Source organism: Penicillium expansum (genome assembly GCF_000769745.1).
Source record: "Penicillium expansum strain MD-8 chromosome Unknown contig370, whole genome shotgun sequence".
Lineage (NCBI taxonomy): Eukaryota > Fungi > Ascomycota > Eurotiomycetes > Eurotiales > Aspergillaceae > Penicillium > Penicillium expansum.
In genome coordinates this window covers 131,281-149,434 of record NW_015971428.1, presented here as the reverse complement: position 1 = coordinate 149,434, position 18,154 = coordinate 131,281, and the positions used below count along the sequence as shown (strand labels likewise).

At 48.7% G+C, this 18,154-nt stretch overlaps 7 protein-coding genes across 7 annotated transcripts; 2 read left to right on the top strand and 5 right to left on the bottom strand.

Annotated features, from left to right (window-relative positions):
• Nucleotides 1-542: 542 nt before the first annotated feature.
• Nucleotides 543-1,346, bottom strand: PEX2_107700 (mitochondrial 37S ribosomal protein uS12m; the record flags this gene model as incomplete). The annotated part of the gene is made up of 3 exons (XM_016748038.1): nucleotides 543-608; nucleotides 695-795; nucleotides 905-1,346. The coding sequence occupies 3 exons, from the start codon at nucleotides 1,344-1,346 to the stop codon at nucleotides 543-545; spliced, it is 609 nt and encodes a 202-aa protein (XP_016594880.1).
• Nucleotides 1,347-1,671: 325 nt separating this feature from the next.
• On the top strand, nucleotides 1,672-2,426 carry PEX2_107690 (proteasome maturation protein; the record flags this gene model as incomplete). The annotated part of the gene is made up of 3 exons (XM_016748037.1): nucleotides 1,672-1,674; nucleotides 1,837-2,284; nucleotides 2,359-2,426. 3 exons carry the CDS (start codon nucleotides 1,672-1,674, stop codon nucleotides 2,424-2,426), a joined length of 519 nt encoding a protein of 172 aa, XP_016594879.1.
• Nucleotides 2,427-3,376: 950 nt separating this feature from the next.
• On the bottom strand, nucleotides 3,377-4,546 carry PEX2_107680 (uncharacterized protein; the record flags this gene model as incomplete). Its single annotated transcript, XM_016748036.1, has 4 exons — nucleotides 3,377-3,528; nucleotides 3,581-3,700; nucleotides 3,766-3,849; nucleotides 3,964-4,546. The coding sequence occupies 4 exons, from the start codon at nucleotides 4,544-4,546 to the stop codon at nucleotides 3,377-3,379; spliced, it is 939 nt and encodes a 312-aa protein (XP_016594878.1).
• A 1,304-nt stretch (nucleotides 4,547-5,850) lies between these two features.
• erg8 (phosphomevalonate kinase) lies at nucleotides 5,851-7,370 on the bottom strand (the record flags this gene model as incomplete). The annotated part of the gene is made up of 2 exons (XM_016748035.1): nucleotides 5,851-6,958; nucleotides 7,027-7,370. The coding sequence occupies 2 exons, from the start codon at nucleotides 7,368-7,370 to the stop codon at nucleotides 5,851-5,853; spliced, it is 1,452 nt and encodes a 483-aa protein (XP_016594877.1).
• Nucleotides 7,371-8,289: 919 nt separating this feature from the next.
• On the bottom strand, nucleotides 8,290-9,465 carry PEX2_107660 (class I SAM-dependent methyltransferase; the record flags this gene model as incomplete). Its single annotated transcript, XM_016748034.1, has 1 exon — nucleotides 8,290-9,465. One exon carries the CDS (start codon nucleotides 9,463-9,465, stop codon nucleotides 8,290-8,292), a length of 1,176 nt encoding a protein of 391 aa, XP_016594876.1.
• Nucleotides 9,466-12,152: 2,687 nt separating this feature from the next.
• PEX2_107650 (NACHT domain protein) lies at nucleotides 12,153-16,478 on the top strand (the record flags this gene model as incomplete). Its single annotated transcript, XM_016748033.1, has 1 exon — nucleotides 12,153-16,478. One exon carries the CDS (start codon nucleotides 12,153-12,155, stop codon nucleotides 16,476-16,478), a length of 4,326 nt encoding a protein of 1,441 aa, XP_016594875.1.
• Nucleotides 16,479-17,045: 567 nt separating this feature from the next.
• PEX2_107640 (uncharacterized protein) lies at nucleotides 17,046-17,941 on the bottom strand (the record flags this gene model as incomplete). Its single annotated transcript, XM_016748032.1, has 3 exons — nucleotides 17,046-17,234; nucleotides 17,287-17,512; nucleotides 17,568-17,941. 3 exons carry the CDS (start codon nucleotides 17,939-17,941, stop codon nucleotides 17,046-17,048), a joined length of 789 nt encoding a protein of 262 aa, XP_016594874.1.
• Nucleotides 17,942-18,154: the final 213 nt, after the last annotated feature.

The following is an 18,154-nucleotide window of genomic DNA, read 5'->3' as shown; positions in this document are numbered from 1 at the left end:
TAAACCTCGGTAAAATTACCGTGCACCTTGCCCACTGCTCCTCTTGTGGTGGATATCTCACCTGGATGAAGCAATATGCTATTCGATTTTTACCACGCTTGGGCAAAAAGCTGCACGTTTAACTTTCAACTGTTTCATTTTGATTCCCAATATCGCGTTACCCGCAAGAGGTTTTCCTTCGATGTCAGACATGTGTTACTATGGGTTTTCGAGCGTTCGTCCTTGTGGTTTATTTTGTTGCATGGGTCCGGAGTAAATTGATATTCCCGGAACCATTTTCTATACCTCTAAAATTTGAAAGATATCAATACACTTGACTTAAAGAGATTTGATATCGAAAGAGATAATATGATAATAAACAGTCGCAATCCGTATCGTAGTGTTACATGCAAATATGAACAGAAGTTGCTCAGCGAAGAGCACAAAAAGCCAAATCCAAGTAGCCCAATAAGGCTATCTCTTATACAGCAGCTGATCAAACAAGGCCAAATTGTATAATCTCACAGCAGGTCAATCGATCAACCTGTATTCCTGACTCCATCTTAGTTGGTCTTCGGCTTCTTCGCACCGTACTTCGAGCGACTCGTCATACGGCTTCCAACACCACCCTAGTAGCATACAATCAGTAAAAGATCTTGGAACACATACACCCCGAAAGCGGGTGTATACAATCGGAAGCAAAAGAAGGACTTACCAAATCCATCGCACCACGAACAAGGGTATACTTCACACCGGGACAATCCTGAGCACGTCCACCACGGACCTGGACAACACTGTGTTGCTGGATATTGTGGCCTGTACAATAAAATTAGCCAAAAATCCCGTAACAAAAAACAGCACCGGAACAGAATTCATAGAATCTCATTCCAAGCACCAATCCAATCCAATTGCAAGTAAATCTTACCTTCACCAGGAATATAAGCAGTAATAACCTTCCCAGAACTCAATCGTACTCTTGCAACCTTCCTCTCGCCAGAGTTAGGCTTCTTGGGCTTGGTAACACCGGTCTTAAGACAAACACCCTTCAAACCAGGTGTACCCTTCAGCGCAGGCGAACCACCGCGACGAGCCCGCTGTCCAGTACGAATACCGCGGCGGACCTGGTTGTACGTAGCGCGGATGATCGGCGAGCTAGAGAATTGCCGCTTCGGCACAGCGGAGAAGCCGGCAGCGGCTGTGCGGAAGACGGGGTGGAAGTTGAGGCGGGAGGTGATGGGGGATTGTTTCGAGGCGAAGGAGATAGCGGGTGATGTGGTGATGGTGCGGCAGAGGGGGGAGGAGATCGCAGGACGGTGGATGAGAGTCCGTAGGGCCCGAAGGGCTATTGGGGAGAATAATTGAGTCATGTTGGGTGGTGTGAGGTGTGAGATTTGGTTCCCCTTTCGCTGGAGAATATCGCGATAGAATTGAGTTGGCCCGGCGGAAGTGGAGGGCACGTGATTGGATGGTGTTGGGGGAGTTGCCTTGTTGGTTCTTCTCGTCTGTCGTAGGAGCTGGCCGCGCTGCTTCTCTCTGCCTGAAGCATCATCGGTGGTTGTCATCTTGCATCCTCCCTTTACCCTTGTTTCTACTTTTCTATCTCCTTTCCGAGCTTTAAATACACACCTAGACTTGTTCAATCTGCGATCTCGAACCTTGAACCCGAAAACCTAGCATTATCCACCCGTCATCATGGTACGTTATCAAGCTACGGACCCGGGACATCACCCTGGAGTCCAGCCTATAAGCAAGCATCTAGAAGCACCATCACCATCACCAAACCCCGATCCTTGAACCCTCCAATCCACCTCTGGTCCCAATTTCAAATAAATAAAACTAACAAAAAAACCCCCCCAGTCCCTCCGCATCGCCCCCCCAAGCGGCAACGCAACACAAACGAGCAACCTCACAACCCGGCAACAAGCAGGCCTCCAAGCACCCCGCCCATCCAAAGGTGCTCCCTCCGCTCCCGGTCTCCCGGATACTCTCCGCAACAAGCTCACGCAGGCCGCGACCGCACACGCGTCGTCCACGAACTCCAGCGGCGAGATTCCATCATCTACGCACCCTCTCGAGGCACGACTTATCGCGTGGCGGGCTACACAGGACGCCTTGAAGATGGAGGGACTGCGTCGGGCGTATGGTATTGCGGAGCCCGTTCGTCGCGGGATGGAGCTAAAGATCGTTCGGGATGGGACTTTCCGGCCTGCTGTGCTTGGCGGTGTGCGGGGTGGAAATGTTCATGAGGATATTCTTGTTATTGGAGGTCGGGATAGTGAGGTTCAGTGGGAGGATATTTACCACGGTATGTTACGGTTTAGATTTGGGTGGTTCTTGATGTTGAGTTTGGATGTGTTTTGGCTAACTTGGTTGCTTTAGGTGATGACCTCCGTGAGCCGCCTGCTTTCCATGACGAGATGGAGAAGAGGCTCAAGATGGACTTCTAATGGCTTTGATGATATGGTGTTCTTTTGTTTCTCTGCTTTTCTATGTCGATGTGTTCTACTATTCTCCTCTTACGTCCCTCGTCATACTCCTACCTCATGTCGTCAAATAGAATGATAGATCACTGGACTCGGTGGGTTTTCGGGCTGTTTGTCTGTCTGTTATCAGGGCAGTGCAGTACTCTCGATATATTGAATCAATCCATGGTCTATTTCTACCCAGTAGTCTTGCAGAACCACCTTCAGCTATAATAATATATATTTCTACGGTATAAACGAATAGTACGCTACTCCAAATCGATCGTCGACCTCGAGTCCCTTTCTAGCAGTTCTAACAAAGACCGTGGAAACATATAGACACTTTAAAAAAAAGTTATTTAATATATGACAAAGGAATATATCAACCCGGGGTCTTCTCCAAAAACACCCTATACACTACGACTAACCACCCTAGGCAGTTATAAAAGCAAGCGAAAGCAATCAAACGCAAGGAAAAGAGGGACAGAGAGAAAGTAGGGGGTCAAAGTCGTAAGTACACGAAAGTCAATGGGGGAAGGAACCATACAGGGGAAATGATAGAGCACAAAGCAAAGGAAAGTCGGATTGGAGGGGGTATATATCGAGAAATCGGGGTAAGAATAATGGTGACAGCAATGCGATAAAAGCAAAGAATGAATCTCAGATCGAGCCCTCGGAAGACACAGTCGAAAAATCCCCGAAGCACTCCAGTAGAGAAGATCCATGAATAGATGAATGAGGCCCGCATGTAGACGATATGGCGATGAGAGAATAAGGGGACGGCCCAAACATGGCACAGAGATAAGAGGGATAAGTCGAAATCCATATTCCTAGGATAGAGGTCCAGTCAGAGGAAGGGAATGTCCAAACGCCGCTTCCAGAGCGCCCATGTTGGCGCGGCAAAACAGGGATGTTGATTCTGCGTCCAGGCAGAATTAGGCATATCGCCGCAATAGCAGGTAGATAGAGGGTGGAGGACTTGGCAGAAGACGGACAAGGGAGGAAAGGTTGGGTATTAGGATGGAAGGATGTAAGCAGCAGACAACAGCCTTGCCGGAAGCAGGCCGTCCACACTTGAGACCCGTAGCTAGGGCAGCGAGATTATAGAATCACGCATCGACATCCAGGACTGCGCTCACTGGCTTCGCCGTCCCGGCTGTACTGTGCCTTTGCTCCCTTTGCGTCTTCCTCATCGACGACTTCTTGTGGCTTGACGGTCATATGGACGACGTTTGGATGTTCCTTGCTGAACTTGGAGTCTAGTTGGGTTGTTAGTATCAAGGTCTATAACCATAGCAACCATGCGATCATGATGGGAACATACCAGAAACAGGCGACTTATCATCCAACAACTTCCCAAATGATATAAGACGGATAGAGCTCGGTGACGAAGGACGGGTCTCCCAATCTGCATCGATAACGGCGTTAGCTTAGCGATTCTTATTCCACGATATCACACATCAAGATGTGTTCTGTCCATCTGATGCCCACGTAGAGGTCTAGGTCGGGGATAAACTCTTACCAGATCTCCATTCGCGCCAGATTAACTCCTTAAGCGTGTAGACGCTCATCAAGAACGGATCAGAGTTCTCAACATTTACCGACCGCTTCTTTAAATATTTTCCATCAATAGTAAACGGGTGTCGCGACCCTGTCGTCAACAGCAGCGTAATCACCAGCGACGGACCAGCATCAGTATCTTCCTCGACTTCCTTCCCAGAGCCGTCGTCGGAGTGCTCCGTCGACGTCCCGGGCGCGGTCTTTGGCTCTTCGGCATCCATTGAAGGCGGTGTAGTTTGTTGTGCCAGCGCGACAGCAGGTGCGTTGTCGAAAGTTTGAGGGGGGTTGATGGTTGTAGGTGGTGCTGTCACGGGGGCGGATTCAGTTTCGCCACTGGGACCAGTTGCGGGGTGGACTTGGGTCTGGTTCGCGGGTGTTTGATCATGGACAGATGAAATGGACGTATCAGCGACGGGGTCTGCTTGGGCCTGGAGCTCTGTGGTTGGTGCTGTGGTCTGTTGATCCTGCGGAGAAGTTGTGACTGGGGGTTGGTTGATATCTCTGTTGGAGGTTGGCCCCGACTCCGGTTGATCGGTTGTAGACATTTCAGGATGCCCCGATGGCAGATAACGATTGACTTCTCCCCGTTGGAAAAGGGGAACTGTCAACGGGGTGGGTTTGGAAAGGAAGGGTATTCCGTGAGAGCTGGAATGGGAGGAGATAGAGGGAGAGATGCAAATGTGAGGAGTCAAGATTAAGCGGGAGGCGTAGGATAATACCTCAACTAGTGTGGAATGGAATGGCTGTACATATATGTACCCCCTCCAAATGAGATTCGATTGTATTTGAATAGGTTGAAGAGGAAGAAAGAAGGCAAAATGGGATCTGCAAGCTAACAGACTTCTTGACCCTGGTTGAACGGGCTTTGAAACTGCACCCAAATTATTTCCCCCTATTTTTGGGTCAAAGGGGAAAAAAACAAACCTGGGAATAAATGAATACTCTAGTACTTTAATGTCATCATAAATATATAGAGAATATCAATTGAAGATCCGGGGAAATTAGTTAGGCCAAGATAAGTCTTGTTTGTATGCTACATCGTTCATACTATGCAGATCTGGACATCTATGGATGTCTGGATAGTTGCATAAATCCCTAGTTATAGTAAGGTACAAAGTATGCTTCTTTTTACCGCCTTCATACATATATACTAGAAAGACATCTACTTCATAGAAATACCAACTAAAAGGACATCATAAGGCCGCATAACCGGCCAACTATTCTTGTAATTGCATACAGACAGGTCATTTTCTCCACATCTGTAGCTCTGTACTCTCTGTACGACGGTTAGGATCTCATGACTATAATACGAAAGATACATGCAGCTGTGACTGTTTCATCGTTTCACTGTCACCATGAAATGCAAGTGGATTCTATGTGTATTCAATATCTCATATGCTAGGTATCATGAAGCTGAAGAATATCGACCTGCGCAGTCCGTTTCCTTGAGAGCAGTCCAGTCTATATTGAAATAGACTGGCAAACAGACATGGTCACACACAGGGGGATGTCGGGTAAAAAAAAAAAAAACGAGCAGTCTTCGGTCAAGCATAGGACTCGCTCGTGGTGCATATGCAGGGGGATAAGTCTGAAGATAGAGACACAGATAGGTAGGTACTGATGGAGCGCATGGGGTGGAGAGGTGAAAGATAGGAAACACATTCGAGTCAATGTCGATATTTCAGCCGTGATTCATGCAATTAATTATCCTACAGGCCTGTTTATTTTCTGGAGGGTCCGGCCTAGGATGCAATAAGGGAAAGAGGCTAAGCTGGTAGCCGAAACACGTTGTTGATAAGTCATGGTGGGCTGGGACACTGGTTGCCTTGTTTCAAAACCAGAGAGCAACCTAGACCCAACCGGCATATTGCTCCAGCATTTCATTTTTCGCACCTTCGGATCCGTGCTGCACGCCTAGCAGTCGTACGTTGCCGATCTTGCCTCCAAAGTCATCCTCGATCGTGCTCGTCCAGTTCACAAGATGATCTCTCAGACGCGCAATTACAGTGGGATCATCCTGGATTAGAAGCGCGATGGCATCGTATCCTCCAGCCCCCGGGACGACGCCGCCAATGACACCTTCGATCTCTGAAACACTGTCTAACAGCTCGGTTTGTACGCTCGGTTCAATGGGGACACCCGTCCGGCGGGTCAATGTGCGAATATGCTGGCGTGTTCGCTGAATAAGGGTACGAATATCAGAAAAGTCGCCTTCGGGATTGGCATCGGGGTGTTGAGCCTGGCGCTTGAGCTCTTGACGCAGTCGCTCATTGTTGTTCTGGAGGCTAGCCCAGAGAATATCTGCTTCTTTGCGGTTGTTATTTCGCCATTCGAGAACCTTCTTGACCATCGAAGGGGTCTGGGAACCACAGTCCACGTCGCACAGAACCAGCTGCATCCCGCGGGGGAGCTGCATGCCAAAGTCAACACACTCGGTGTCCCATGGATGCTCGGGGTCCGAGTCCTCCACAATGGGGAACAGGCGCTCCTCGAAACCAGCCGAGCCTACATCACCGAGAGACTCCAGGATTGACGGCGAGAAACGTCGGTAGAGGCACGAACCGTAGACAGCGCTAGCAACGTCGAATCCAGATCCGACCTTCCCCTGGGCTGCGCAGTGGGCCGCTTGAGCGAGATTGTGGAGTTTATCTCGACCGGCACCGAGGTCCTCCGGCTGCATGGTGCGGTGAATGACCAAGGCGGAGACAAGCGCAGTAACGAGAGCAGCTGAAGAGCCCAATCCTGTCTTGTGGGCTTCGAAAAGAGGAACGCCGAAATTGACAAAGCGTCCACCACGTCCCTGCGACGCCGGACCCCTGGAGGCAGCGGTTTCCGAGTAGTAGTCGCTGTCAGCCATGATGGTGACCGACAGGGACCCGAAGTCCTTAGAGTCAGCAACGTAGCTGATATAAGTCAATGCATAGCTGAGAGAGGTCTCGACAAAGAGGTTTCGTGGTCTAAAGAGAAACAAGGTGATATTAGTCAATTAATATTCGCGCAAAGAGAGTGCGATAGCCAAGCATACCCATCTCCTTTCTGGATGACCTTGACACCCCCACCATTCCCGCATCGCTGCACACCATATTCCCACACCGCATCAACAAACTGCGGGGAACGCACAACGACGGTATCCTGCCCGTCTTGATCCTCGGCGCCCGAATTAGACAGCGCCTCGGCACTAACAGCGGGCCCAGATCCTGATGCCCCGCGGCGATGACCCCTCCTCAGTTGTTGGACAATAACATGAATGCGGGCATCGAGCGCAAACACAGTACCCGTGTAGCCGCGGTCTAGAACGAGATAGCCACCGGTTAAGAGCACTTTGCCCGGCGCAGATAGTGCCGTGACGGAAGACGGTAAAGGAGACATGGAGTACTGGTAGATTGGAGATATGGTTGTTGTGGTGGAGAAAAAAGCCGGGATCTACGGGGCGCTTGGAGATTATGGAGGGATTGCCCCACGGTCACGGGGGTGGTTGGGAGGGAAGGAGCAGGTTCAAATATTGCAGATAAGATGTGCTGGGCTTACGCTGCCATGCAGATGCAGCTCAAAGGAGACTTGAACATTTCCAAGATTCTAGAGGGGGGGTACAAGGGTGTATGGAATTCTCCTAATAGGGAATAGCGGGGATGTTGCAGGACAGCTGTGGACGGAGTGCAGTGTGCAATATGTAGATAAAAGCCAAGTAGTGTCTTGTCTATAAAAAGGGCAGCTCTCTTCAACAATTGGGTTCTGTAGTGTAATGGTCATCACTCTGGTTTCTGATACCAGCAATCCCGGTTCGATCCCGGGCAGGACCTTTCTTTTTTCTTTTGCTTTTTATTGTTCATAAATAATTATGCTATTATCTGTTTATTTTTCTTTCGTTTTTATGCTTGTTGTTTTTTTGAGGCGATATTTACTTAAAACAAGATATCCTTGAATGTAGTATTTATTGTGAACTATGTACGGTAATCCATAGCAAGTAATTCCCTTCATGAAACTCCTTATTGCTCAAGAAACCACTCCAAAAAAAAGACAAACAGATAAAAAAAAATAGAATAAATAACCGAAACTCCCCCATGCGTCAAATCCGACAACCTTCTAATCCGTTGATTATAAATGTACAGGGTATGTGTGTCCAGATGTCCAATCGATTCTGAGGGGCGACAATGGCGTCGAGGTGGAGAGGGGGTGTGATCTGGATGCTGATTCGACTTGATCTCCACAGAGTCCGATATCAGGAAATTGTTGAATTCCATCCAACTTCCTCATACCTCGAGTGCCGCCGAGAAACCGTGATCCAAGCCTAAGCCTTGGGCTTCTGTGCGATGATACTATAACTCGTTGTAGCCAGTCGCATGCGATCCATCTTAACAAAAGCCTGACCATCCAAACAAAGACGATTAATCAAAGTCTTGAAGTGTTTTGGCAGCACATGCACCTTGACGAGCGCAAGGATCGCCTGGCGGAGGGTGCGGAAATATACATCGACGGTATCGATAAGTGGGGCTTGGAGACCATCGATACTAGCATTCTCCGACCGCACGACCTCAAACCCAGCCTCCTTCAACGCCGCCTCGAGACTTTCCTGCGTGGGTGTACCGACAGCACCAATGAGCGGCTTGACACGGCGCATGAGCTCCGCGTGTTCCGGATTACTAGCGTCGTAATCCGGCAAGCTGATCCAGTCCAACAGGGAGATTTTCGAGCCCGGCTTGACGACACGGAAGATCTCGCGGAACAGGGCGGGTAGATCTTTGCACAGGCTCAATGCTTGAATCTGGTAGAACGCATCGAAGCTCTCGTCGGCGAAGGGCAGAGGGAGATCGTTGAAATCTTGCGTGACGAAGTTATTCTGGAGTCCGTGCTCCTTGTTGAAGGTCGTCGCCTGCTCGACCTGGTTCGGGTCGATGTTGAGGCCCGTTACCTGCGCGCCGGTATGTTGCGCCATGTGGGCAGCGACGCGCCCGCGGCCGCAGCCCAGATCCAGCACCTTCTTTCCTGGCCCTAGGCCGATATCTTGTGCGATTGAGCGCTCGTATAGGATCTGGTTCTCCAGTACGCTGGACTTGGGGCTCATCCATGGCGGGATGTACATTTTTTCGACATCGCCCAGTGCGCACAGGTGGTTCAGGACTCCGTAATAGGATTTCAAGCAATCGCCGACTTTCTCTTGGTAGTTGGGGCCCAGCGACTCGGTCATTTGTTTTTCGTCGGACCAGTCCAGGTTATAGATGACATATGACGCCATGAAATCGTCAACTTGTTTCGGGGTCAAGTGCGCCAGGTGTCGAAATGCCGTCCAGAAACTCTTCCACCGTTTCGGGGATGCCGAATTGTCGAGGTCCTTTCCATGATGCCCAAGTGTTGCCGCCAGCGCATTCTGCTTCTCCTGCGCGATCTCATCGAGCGAGCTATCACTCTCTGAACCTCGTCCGCTGCGCCCGGGGTGGTGCGGTGTCGCCAAGAGTGTTTGTGTCATGATGTAGGAGCTTTGTACAAGCTATTAACAATATAGAAGAACTATGTATTAGGTATGATTGCCCAGGCGGAGGAATGGGGGATGTATAGGAATCAGCTGCCTCAGCCCTGTAGGGGATATGGTGCGATTTATAAGCACCAGTGTCAATCCCTTTGTCCAGGACCAATACGAAAAATCATTCGCCAAGACAGATGTATGGTCCGTAGCCACTTAGTGGATTTCGTCACCAGACGTGGAAGCTCTGACCGGTTATCCCGGCAATAATGGTTTGATCCGTTTAAGACGGCAGAGACCCGAAGAATGGAATTTTTCTTTCGGATAACCAAGAACCATATTTCCCAATTGCTTCAGTGTTTGCCATCCTTCTCTGGGGCCTTCCGTTCTATCGCCGAATTCCGAGACCTAGTTGTGGCAGAGGAAATATGAGGCTGTTGCGCACGGAGTAACTATACCATAACATGTCCAGGCGCGGATGACGCGGGCTGAAAGGAAATGAGCATCATCATTGGAACGGCGATCTAGGCCCACTTCTATAGTTTGAATACTGTATTCTACATAGGTATCTGATTATATGATAATCGGTGAGTCAACATCTTCGTACATGTTAACCCCAATGTGGGATGCCGGAGATAGTATAAAAAGTCCACCATACAGCTCCAACCTCCGAAGACTACATAAAAGCTTCCGATTAGCCGTTCAACCACCCATGGTCCCGGAACTTTCTCCCGTGTTATACAACGTTTGAAGTATTCCAAAACTTAAGCCTTTCGTTTTATTGCTTTGATTACCAACAAAAAGCAAAAACAAAGAAAAATAAGCCCAACAGAAACTGTGAATGTGATTGAACAAGGTATGAGGGACTTGATATTGGAGACCCACATGGATCGTCCGGGCGAAAACCCAAGCAACCTCCGAGCCTCCGAGCCCGAGAGACCCTGGCGTTTCCCGTATTCCCGTATTGCCCGGTCACGTGGAGTCCAGATGGAGTATTATGTTCCTATGAAGAATACTTGGCATTGCTTCTATCTCCGGCGCAGCCGAAATGTATGTTATATTGAGAGGTTAGGCATTCTTATGTAGAGCCAAGGTAGCATAAGGGAAACGGCAAGTCTATGGTGTGAGTCATAATGAATATCATTTATTATTGTCACGTCATAGTTCAAGCCGTGCATGGTTAGTGGATAACAAAGTACTGTGTTGTATGTACCAACCCCGTGGGCAGATACGAGTATCAAGTGAGGAGACAGACTGGAATTAAATACAAAAAAAAGGCTTTTAAAAAGTGGGCAGTTGAAAGCTGTATATGTAGATCAAATAAGCATTTCAGGTTTCTGAACCCAACTTGGAGAAATCACCTTTTTACTATCTATTCCGTATGAATTTCCTTTTGGTCCCGAGCTGCCTTTTTTGGACAAAACGGCGATTAGCCCACACGTGCCGAGACGCTAAGATGAAAGTGGAAATGGGCTCAGACTTCAGCTTACTACAAAGGTATACTATGCACGGAGTATAGTATGATAGATGCAGAAGAAAAATAAACGGGTGTTAATGGATAATTACCACCCCACCACTTCCCGGTACATCTGATTACATACTTCGTGACTTACCGTCATTATGGAGATCCCCTACGTCCACGGTATCTGATCGGCCATCCGCTCCCAAGATGCTCTTCCTCTTGCCATTCATCAAGCGAGTATTCTTATAATTCGGTCAGCTACAGTCACCTGCTAAGTAGTTCTGGATGAAGCGCCATTTGATGATATATTTCGACATGAAAGGCTGTAAATATTGTAACTATCGGTACCTATTAAAATTGTGGTAAAAATATGCTCATGATATATATATATCAAGTCTGTCCCTCATACACCCTTCAACATCATCGATTGCGGGGTGTGTCCTCTCTCTTCACTCCTCTTCAACAATCATACAGTCTTTAATATCCGATATCATGGTGGATCCGACTGGTTTTTACATTCAAATCTAGTAACAAGGGTGGTTCCATATTTAAATCCGGAGGTGGGGGAAATAAAAGCTATGGCGGAGTATTTCTTTTAGGATTTTGACCGTGCTTAAGCTCTTAATACACACGTTATATTTATATAAAGGATGAGGCTGAGAGATCGGGGGGACTTGTTAAAAGTTCGGGTAGACCCCGAAATTCCAACATCCTCAAAGAAACTAGCCCCCTAGATATCCCCAATCCCTGATCCTAATGGGGCCCTAATAGAGCATATAACGCTGTAGCGAGGATATAAAATAAGTTTAACGCTTCTTGATTGGCTGAGCCTTCTTCCTAGTCAGGTAGGTCGGTTTTTACTGGTATCCCCTAGAGGTGGCTGGTTGAAACCCACACCTACGGAGTATAGAGAGCCCCTCTCTACGTATACCCCGCCAAGCACCAGGAACTCGCTTACTAGCAGAAATGGGTTCTACACGGGATAATTCTTATGGAGGTGTCCAATCAATCACTGCTAATACTAGAGGCTCAGGGTTTACTGCATCTAACTTTTCCTGATGAGGAAACTCCTTAACGTGACACCCACAACTGAGGGGGCTTAGAATACTGAATTCACGAGATCTAATTTTCTATATTTATTACATATGTATATACGTATATATATATATATATATATATAATTCCCTCTTTTCCTATCTCCAGATCAGAAATTCATCGCCCGCTCACCACCATGGTCGTGACTGCGAGGGAACCTTCCGATAGCAGTCTGCCGTCCCTCTGGCATAGCGCCTGCCAGGATTATGGCAGAGAAACCGGAATTTCGTTAACAGATGAGCGTTTCCCCAAAGTTCAGGGGCCTGAGGACCTGTCTCGCCAGCTAGAATCCGAAAGGGACAACTTTGAAGATTTTCGAATGAAAAAACGGCCCCTTTTACATGCAATGCAGATGGTTCTGGCGCCCTTTGAAAGCTGGGGTGACCTGATCGCTGGTGCTGCCGCTGCAGCTTTCCCTCCAGCATCATCGATCATGGGTGCGATGCTCCTTATGATCCGGGCGGCACGCAGAGTTAGTGACGCATTCAACGTGATCGTCGACCTATTTCAGAAGCTGGGCAACATTGCTCTGCGTCTGGACTCATACAAGGGAGTCACCCCCAGTGAGGGGATGAAAATAATCATTGTGAAAGTGTTGGTTAATTTCCTGAGAGTTTGCGCGGCGTCACAAAAGCTCTTGAGCCACGGTTCACTCAAGGCAAGATTTTCCAAGTGGGCGAAGAATATACTTGTTGAGGATACGTCAATTAGCTCTTTGCTAGATAATCTAGAGGAGTTGACAAACCAGGAACATATGATGGTTTCTGCTCATGGGCTCAATCTCACCCATCAAGCTCTGCGAAATACTGAGGAACTGCTCAATAGAGACGATGATAGAAAAAACCGCGAGAGGCTGGAAAGGATCAAAGCAGCATTAGACCCAGTTTCTGCATCGGGCCAGGTCTTCTCTTCCATCACTCAGAATCGCATACCGGGATCCGGCAGCTGGGTTGAAGATAGGCTCCGGTCCTGGTGGCAAGGATCGCAACCGCTCCTCTGGATTCACGGTGGCCCTGGAGTAGGTAAATCCCACCTGGCATCCAAAATCATCACCGAATTTTCAAACGAGTCATCCGCGACCCCTGCGCCTGTGGTTGCCTCTTTCTTTCACAGGAACAACGATGTCGACTTACGCTCCCTCAATAAAGCTCTGCGAACCATAGCATGGCAGCTGGCCACGCAACAATCTAGCTTTGCGGTGCATGCCGAGGATTTCTGCATGAAAGAAGACCCGGAAAACAACTACGTCCTTTGGGAGAAACTCTTCTTAAACTACTTTACCGACGATCCACCAGTAACTACAGCATGTTTGGTGATTGACGGCATTGATGAGGCTGAAACGGAAGAACAAGATGTTCTTTTCAGTCTGCTGGAGAGTAGCTTCTTAGCGGAAGACGATATCAGCCGAACCTCCCCTTTACGAATCGTGCTCCTTAGCAGGGATTCCGTGCGCTCCATGCTCGACGAGCATTCGTTGAGCTGGATTCCGGAGATTGAAGTCGGCAATAACGAGAACAAGGAAGATCTCCACGAATACGTCTCTCAGAAACTACAGAAGACCAAGCTGTTTCGTGGGTACCCTCATTTACTCGAAGAAACTATCGAGGAGATCAGCCAGGAAGCCGAGGGCATGTGGGAATGGGCCACCCTTGTCATCAGGGCTGTTTTGCGCTGTCGAACCAAAGAGCAGATCCGGAAGGTGATCAGGACAATGCCGCGAGGGATCAGCGCCATGCTTCGTGAAGAACTGCAGCGTCTGAGCAAAGAACTGTCTGAGTGGGAAGAATTGTCTGGCGATGAGGCATCAGAGCGGGACGAGCCTGCTTCACAGATTCAGCAGTTGAACATCTTGCTCTCATTTGTCGCGTTGGCTCAAAAACCACTGACCGTGCGTCAGCTTGAAATCATTCTTGAGCTTATCCTGAAGGAGGAGTTCATGGGCCTTGAAGATGATATCCGCACGCTTTACTCCTCTCTATTTTACATCAGAGCCAACGACGAAGACAATTTTGATGAAGAAGGTGACGTTGTAACTCTTCGGCATAGCTCCTTTTATGAATTTTTTAGGACGTCTGCGGAGTCCGCACCAATCCACGTCAATGTCGATCAAGCGGAAGTGAACTTCCTATATGTTTTTCTCTATTCCCTCAAAGAGAACCAGACGCCATATTCTAATATATGGATAGGATACCTGTGGGAATATGCTGAGAAGTTCATACCATCACACCTCACCCGTGCAAATCCCGAAAAGGCGGGAAATCTACGAGAAGATATCTCCACTTTGCTTGCGAGTCTGTTCAGAAACGAGCAAGATAGGGAGTGGTCTCTTCGAGAAGTGGATGTCCAGGGGTCTGCCTCGTATTCGACCTACCCATCGTGCGATGTATCAGAGCTCGGTTCCTACTGGCTTGACGCTCACGATCAGGATACTGCAAACAAGAGGGCTGAGGCTGTACTCCATTGGCTTCTTCCAGATTCAAAACAGAGCTTTGTGGATCAAGCCCGAGCGTCAGCGATGACAAGTGATGCATGTCCTTTCACGGTTCTCTTCTCACTCATGGTAGCGCGCTGGATCCAACGCTGGCTAGAGCCAGAAGAAATCAAGCATGATGATGGATTGCCTGCTGTCGCCCCCGCCATTTTGACAGTATACAATACGATGGAAAAAGGAATAAAGGAGTCTGATGCGGGCAGTCTAACATCAAAGGTATCAGACGTAATGTGGAATGACAGAGATCCTACCAAGGTCTTGATTCCTGCCCAATCACAAAAGCTTCAGCAGACAGCCATGTGGCATGCGCGAGTTGCTCAGGCGCTGCTCCTGAAAAATTGCTTTGTGCAAGCGCTTGAGCATTTTCAAGTTTCGCTTGACAAAAATCACGCAACTCCTACATTCAGCACACAGTCCCTGTTTGTCATCCACAGAGACATGGCTCGTGCATATACCCAGCTCGTGATGCACAAAGAGGCATTAGAGCACCTTGAATTATCAGAGTCCCTGCGGAGCACCTTCGAGGAGGATGATTCCCGCGATGATCTTATCGATGGCTTGCTAAATAAAGCGCAAATGAAACACCATGCAAAATTGACAGATGATGCAATCGCAACCGCAGAGGAAGCCTGGAATCTGTTGCTGGAAAGGAGAGGCAAGCACGATGACGACTTTTTCCCCTTCCTCTCGATCTTCCTGGAACTGAACCAAACGCACCGTCTGCGGTCCGTGCTTGACCTTGCTTTCACTCATTTTGAGGAGACAGCCGACAGCAGAGGTTTATTTCCGGATTTTGAGCGCTTCATCCTCGGGTGTTCCGTGATGAATCCTCGCATAATATATAGGGTCATTCACTATGCCCTAACCCCCCAAGATCAGGATTATCTTGATCTTACCACCGGAGCCTTGAAAAAAATCGACACTCAACCTTATAGGCCCGAAGAACTCAGATTTCTCCTCGCAACAGCATTATTTGAAAAGGGGCGAAGAGATGTAGGGGTACAGGGTTGGTATGAGACTGCCTCTCTCTCTTCAGTCTCCCCCAGTGTGCGGAACAAGGCCTGTAGAAAGCGGTCAATAGCCAAAATAACTGCCTTGTGCCTGGAAGATGCCGATATTCCTTTCTGGGAACGGCCTGCATTGATTCTGAACGAAAATAGCGAACTCGGCGACATATGTCTGGTCCTCTCGAGCTGGCTCCGGGCACGTAGGGATATCACAAATGCCAGAGATGTTCTCCGCTGGTGTGTCAAAGAGTGTTTCTCGTTGCTATCAGACGATGATCCTTCAAATGACATCAATGCCTTTGTGAGACTTTTCAGGGTATCCCTTGCCGTTACTCATAGCGATGAAGACCTTGGGGCAGCGTTATACTTGATCAAGCAACACACAGAGCCACGAAGGAGAGTGGCTTACAACAGGACAGTTGCTACCGAATTATCAGACGATGATGCGCAGCTTGAAGTTTCCAGCACACTCCAAAATGTACAATTGACAGCTGACGAGGATCAATGTTTGGATGGTGGCACCGACGATCATATAGACGATGCCTTGTATACTGGCATCGTATGCGACCTCTGTACCGAGTGTTCGAGCTGTAAGCGGGAAATTGGGTCCGTCCACCACTGGTATTTCTGCCGCTCTTGCGCGTTGTCGACACTTTGTTGGCGATGTTACCGCCAGTGTGAGTCGGGTGATCTATCCAAGATCCCTGGTATCTGCGATCCTGAGCACAAATTCTTCTATACTGGCCCGCTTCTTCGGCCTTCTGAACGCGTGCCCAAAGGCATGGTGCCCTTGATTTCTTCTGATGGGGCAAAAGAAATCATCAGGATAGAAGAATGGAAGGATAGGCTTGCAGAGAAATGGGAGACCGCGGATTTTACGTTTGAGGGTGGGCTATCAGCTTGGTGCATGCGTGTTCTTCCAGAACCGCAGAGGACTCGGTGGGCTACATTCTTCCAGACATGACCTGGTGATTGGATATCAGGTATCACGGTGAGCCGAGAAAGCCCGTACAACATGGGGGTCTCTTGAGTCCAATGATATGATCAGATTCGTAACATGCTCTATCCCATGCACTATCATGATCGATACGTTCTTAGCAATAGCTATCTAGTAGTATGACCAATTGGACATGCACCAGTGGTAGGCTAATAGCAATCTATATATAGGCGAGGCTCAATGCCAGCTGCGAAAGAGATCGAATGCTGACCAACCAGAGCCGCGGATCGCAATATCCCTGCATTGCCGCGAACAAAATAATGAATCGCGGCGGGAGCAGGACCATCCCCATACTGAGATAGGAGCCTTGGAGCTACTAGAATATGAAATACAGCGCATTCTGCTCGTCAGCTATCAATTCATTGAATTTGTTTTGTGTCCCGCATGCAAACCTCCAATAATTCAAGTTTTAGCCGTCGTTGCCGGAACGACGCTCGTCCACCAATTTCATTATCATACATCCTAAGAGCTACATTTCTATTACCAGACAGAACCATACCGCAGTGTCCATCTTAAACAAACTTCTCCACCGAACTAAGACCTTTCCATCGTAGTCTGACCGCACGCGTCACCGAGCCAATACCGCGTCAACAATTGCGCGACATCGGTGTTCCTTTGTGTAAAATCGTACAACCTAGAAGCGCGTATATTAAGGATCTCTCCATCAAGATCAGCCTCCAGGACGCGAGCATGACGAGGACCCATGAGAGACAGGACCAGCAACTAGCGGAACAAGATTAGTACATCATTTACAATTCACCATGGGAGGTCTTACCGGGGCAACAATATGAGGGCGCAGCGACTTGGTCCGTAGACGAGCAGCCATGATATTGGTGATGGTCATGATTTCTCCGCGAAGCAGTCGATCATCCCCGTTCACATCACTTTCCACGATGACCTTGAAGTGTGGGTAGTTTCCCGCGGGATAATCGGCTACTGACACGGCATACCAGTTGAAATCTATACACTCTAGCAGTTGGCCAAATCTGTAATCTCCAATTCTATCATGAATAACGGTCAGCAGGCAAGACAAGGTAGCTGTGAGAGGTAACGTACTCTCGATATGAGCCAGAGGGCGGAGGGTTATTGGGGTGTTTCTCCAATGCATAGTCCCAGCAATCATAAAAGTGGTCAGTGAAAAGGAGCTGCATTGCGCGAGTCTCCCACATGATATGATTTGGGTTAGGCTTAAATTTCAGGAGCCTGTCCTCACTCCCCTTTGGCGGGAGAGGCAGTTCTTCTTGGTATGGCTTGAAGAAGCGTGGATGATGTTGGGCATCTTCTCCAAGGGACAAGGGGAGGTGGCGGATACCTGCCGCTTTCAGATCAGAGGACTCGATATGCTGGCTTGGGGTTTGCTTGATCAGGTTCTCAATCCTAGTCAACGTCTGGCAACAGGTCGCCCGCTTCAGTATGAGTCCCTCCTCCATCTCAAATTTGACGAGGATTGATGAGGATATCAACTTGCTTGATTATCAGCAAAGGGAGAAGAGAGACCAAGGTATTAGCAAATTGATTCAGGGAAATGGGAGGCTTTACTCCGTATATGGTGGAGTCCTCCCCCGGAGGAGTTCATCCATGCCAAGACAAGAGGGAGCTCGGAATCTCCGAGAGCCAACCATTGCAATCCACAGCCCCACTCG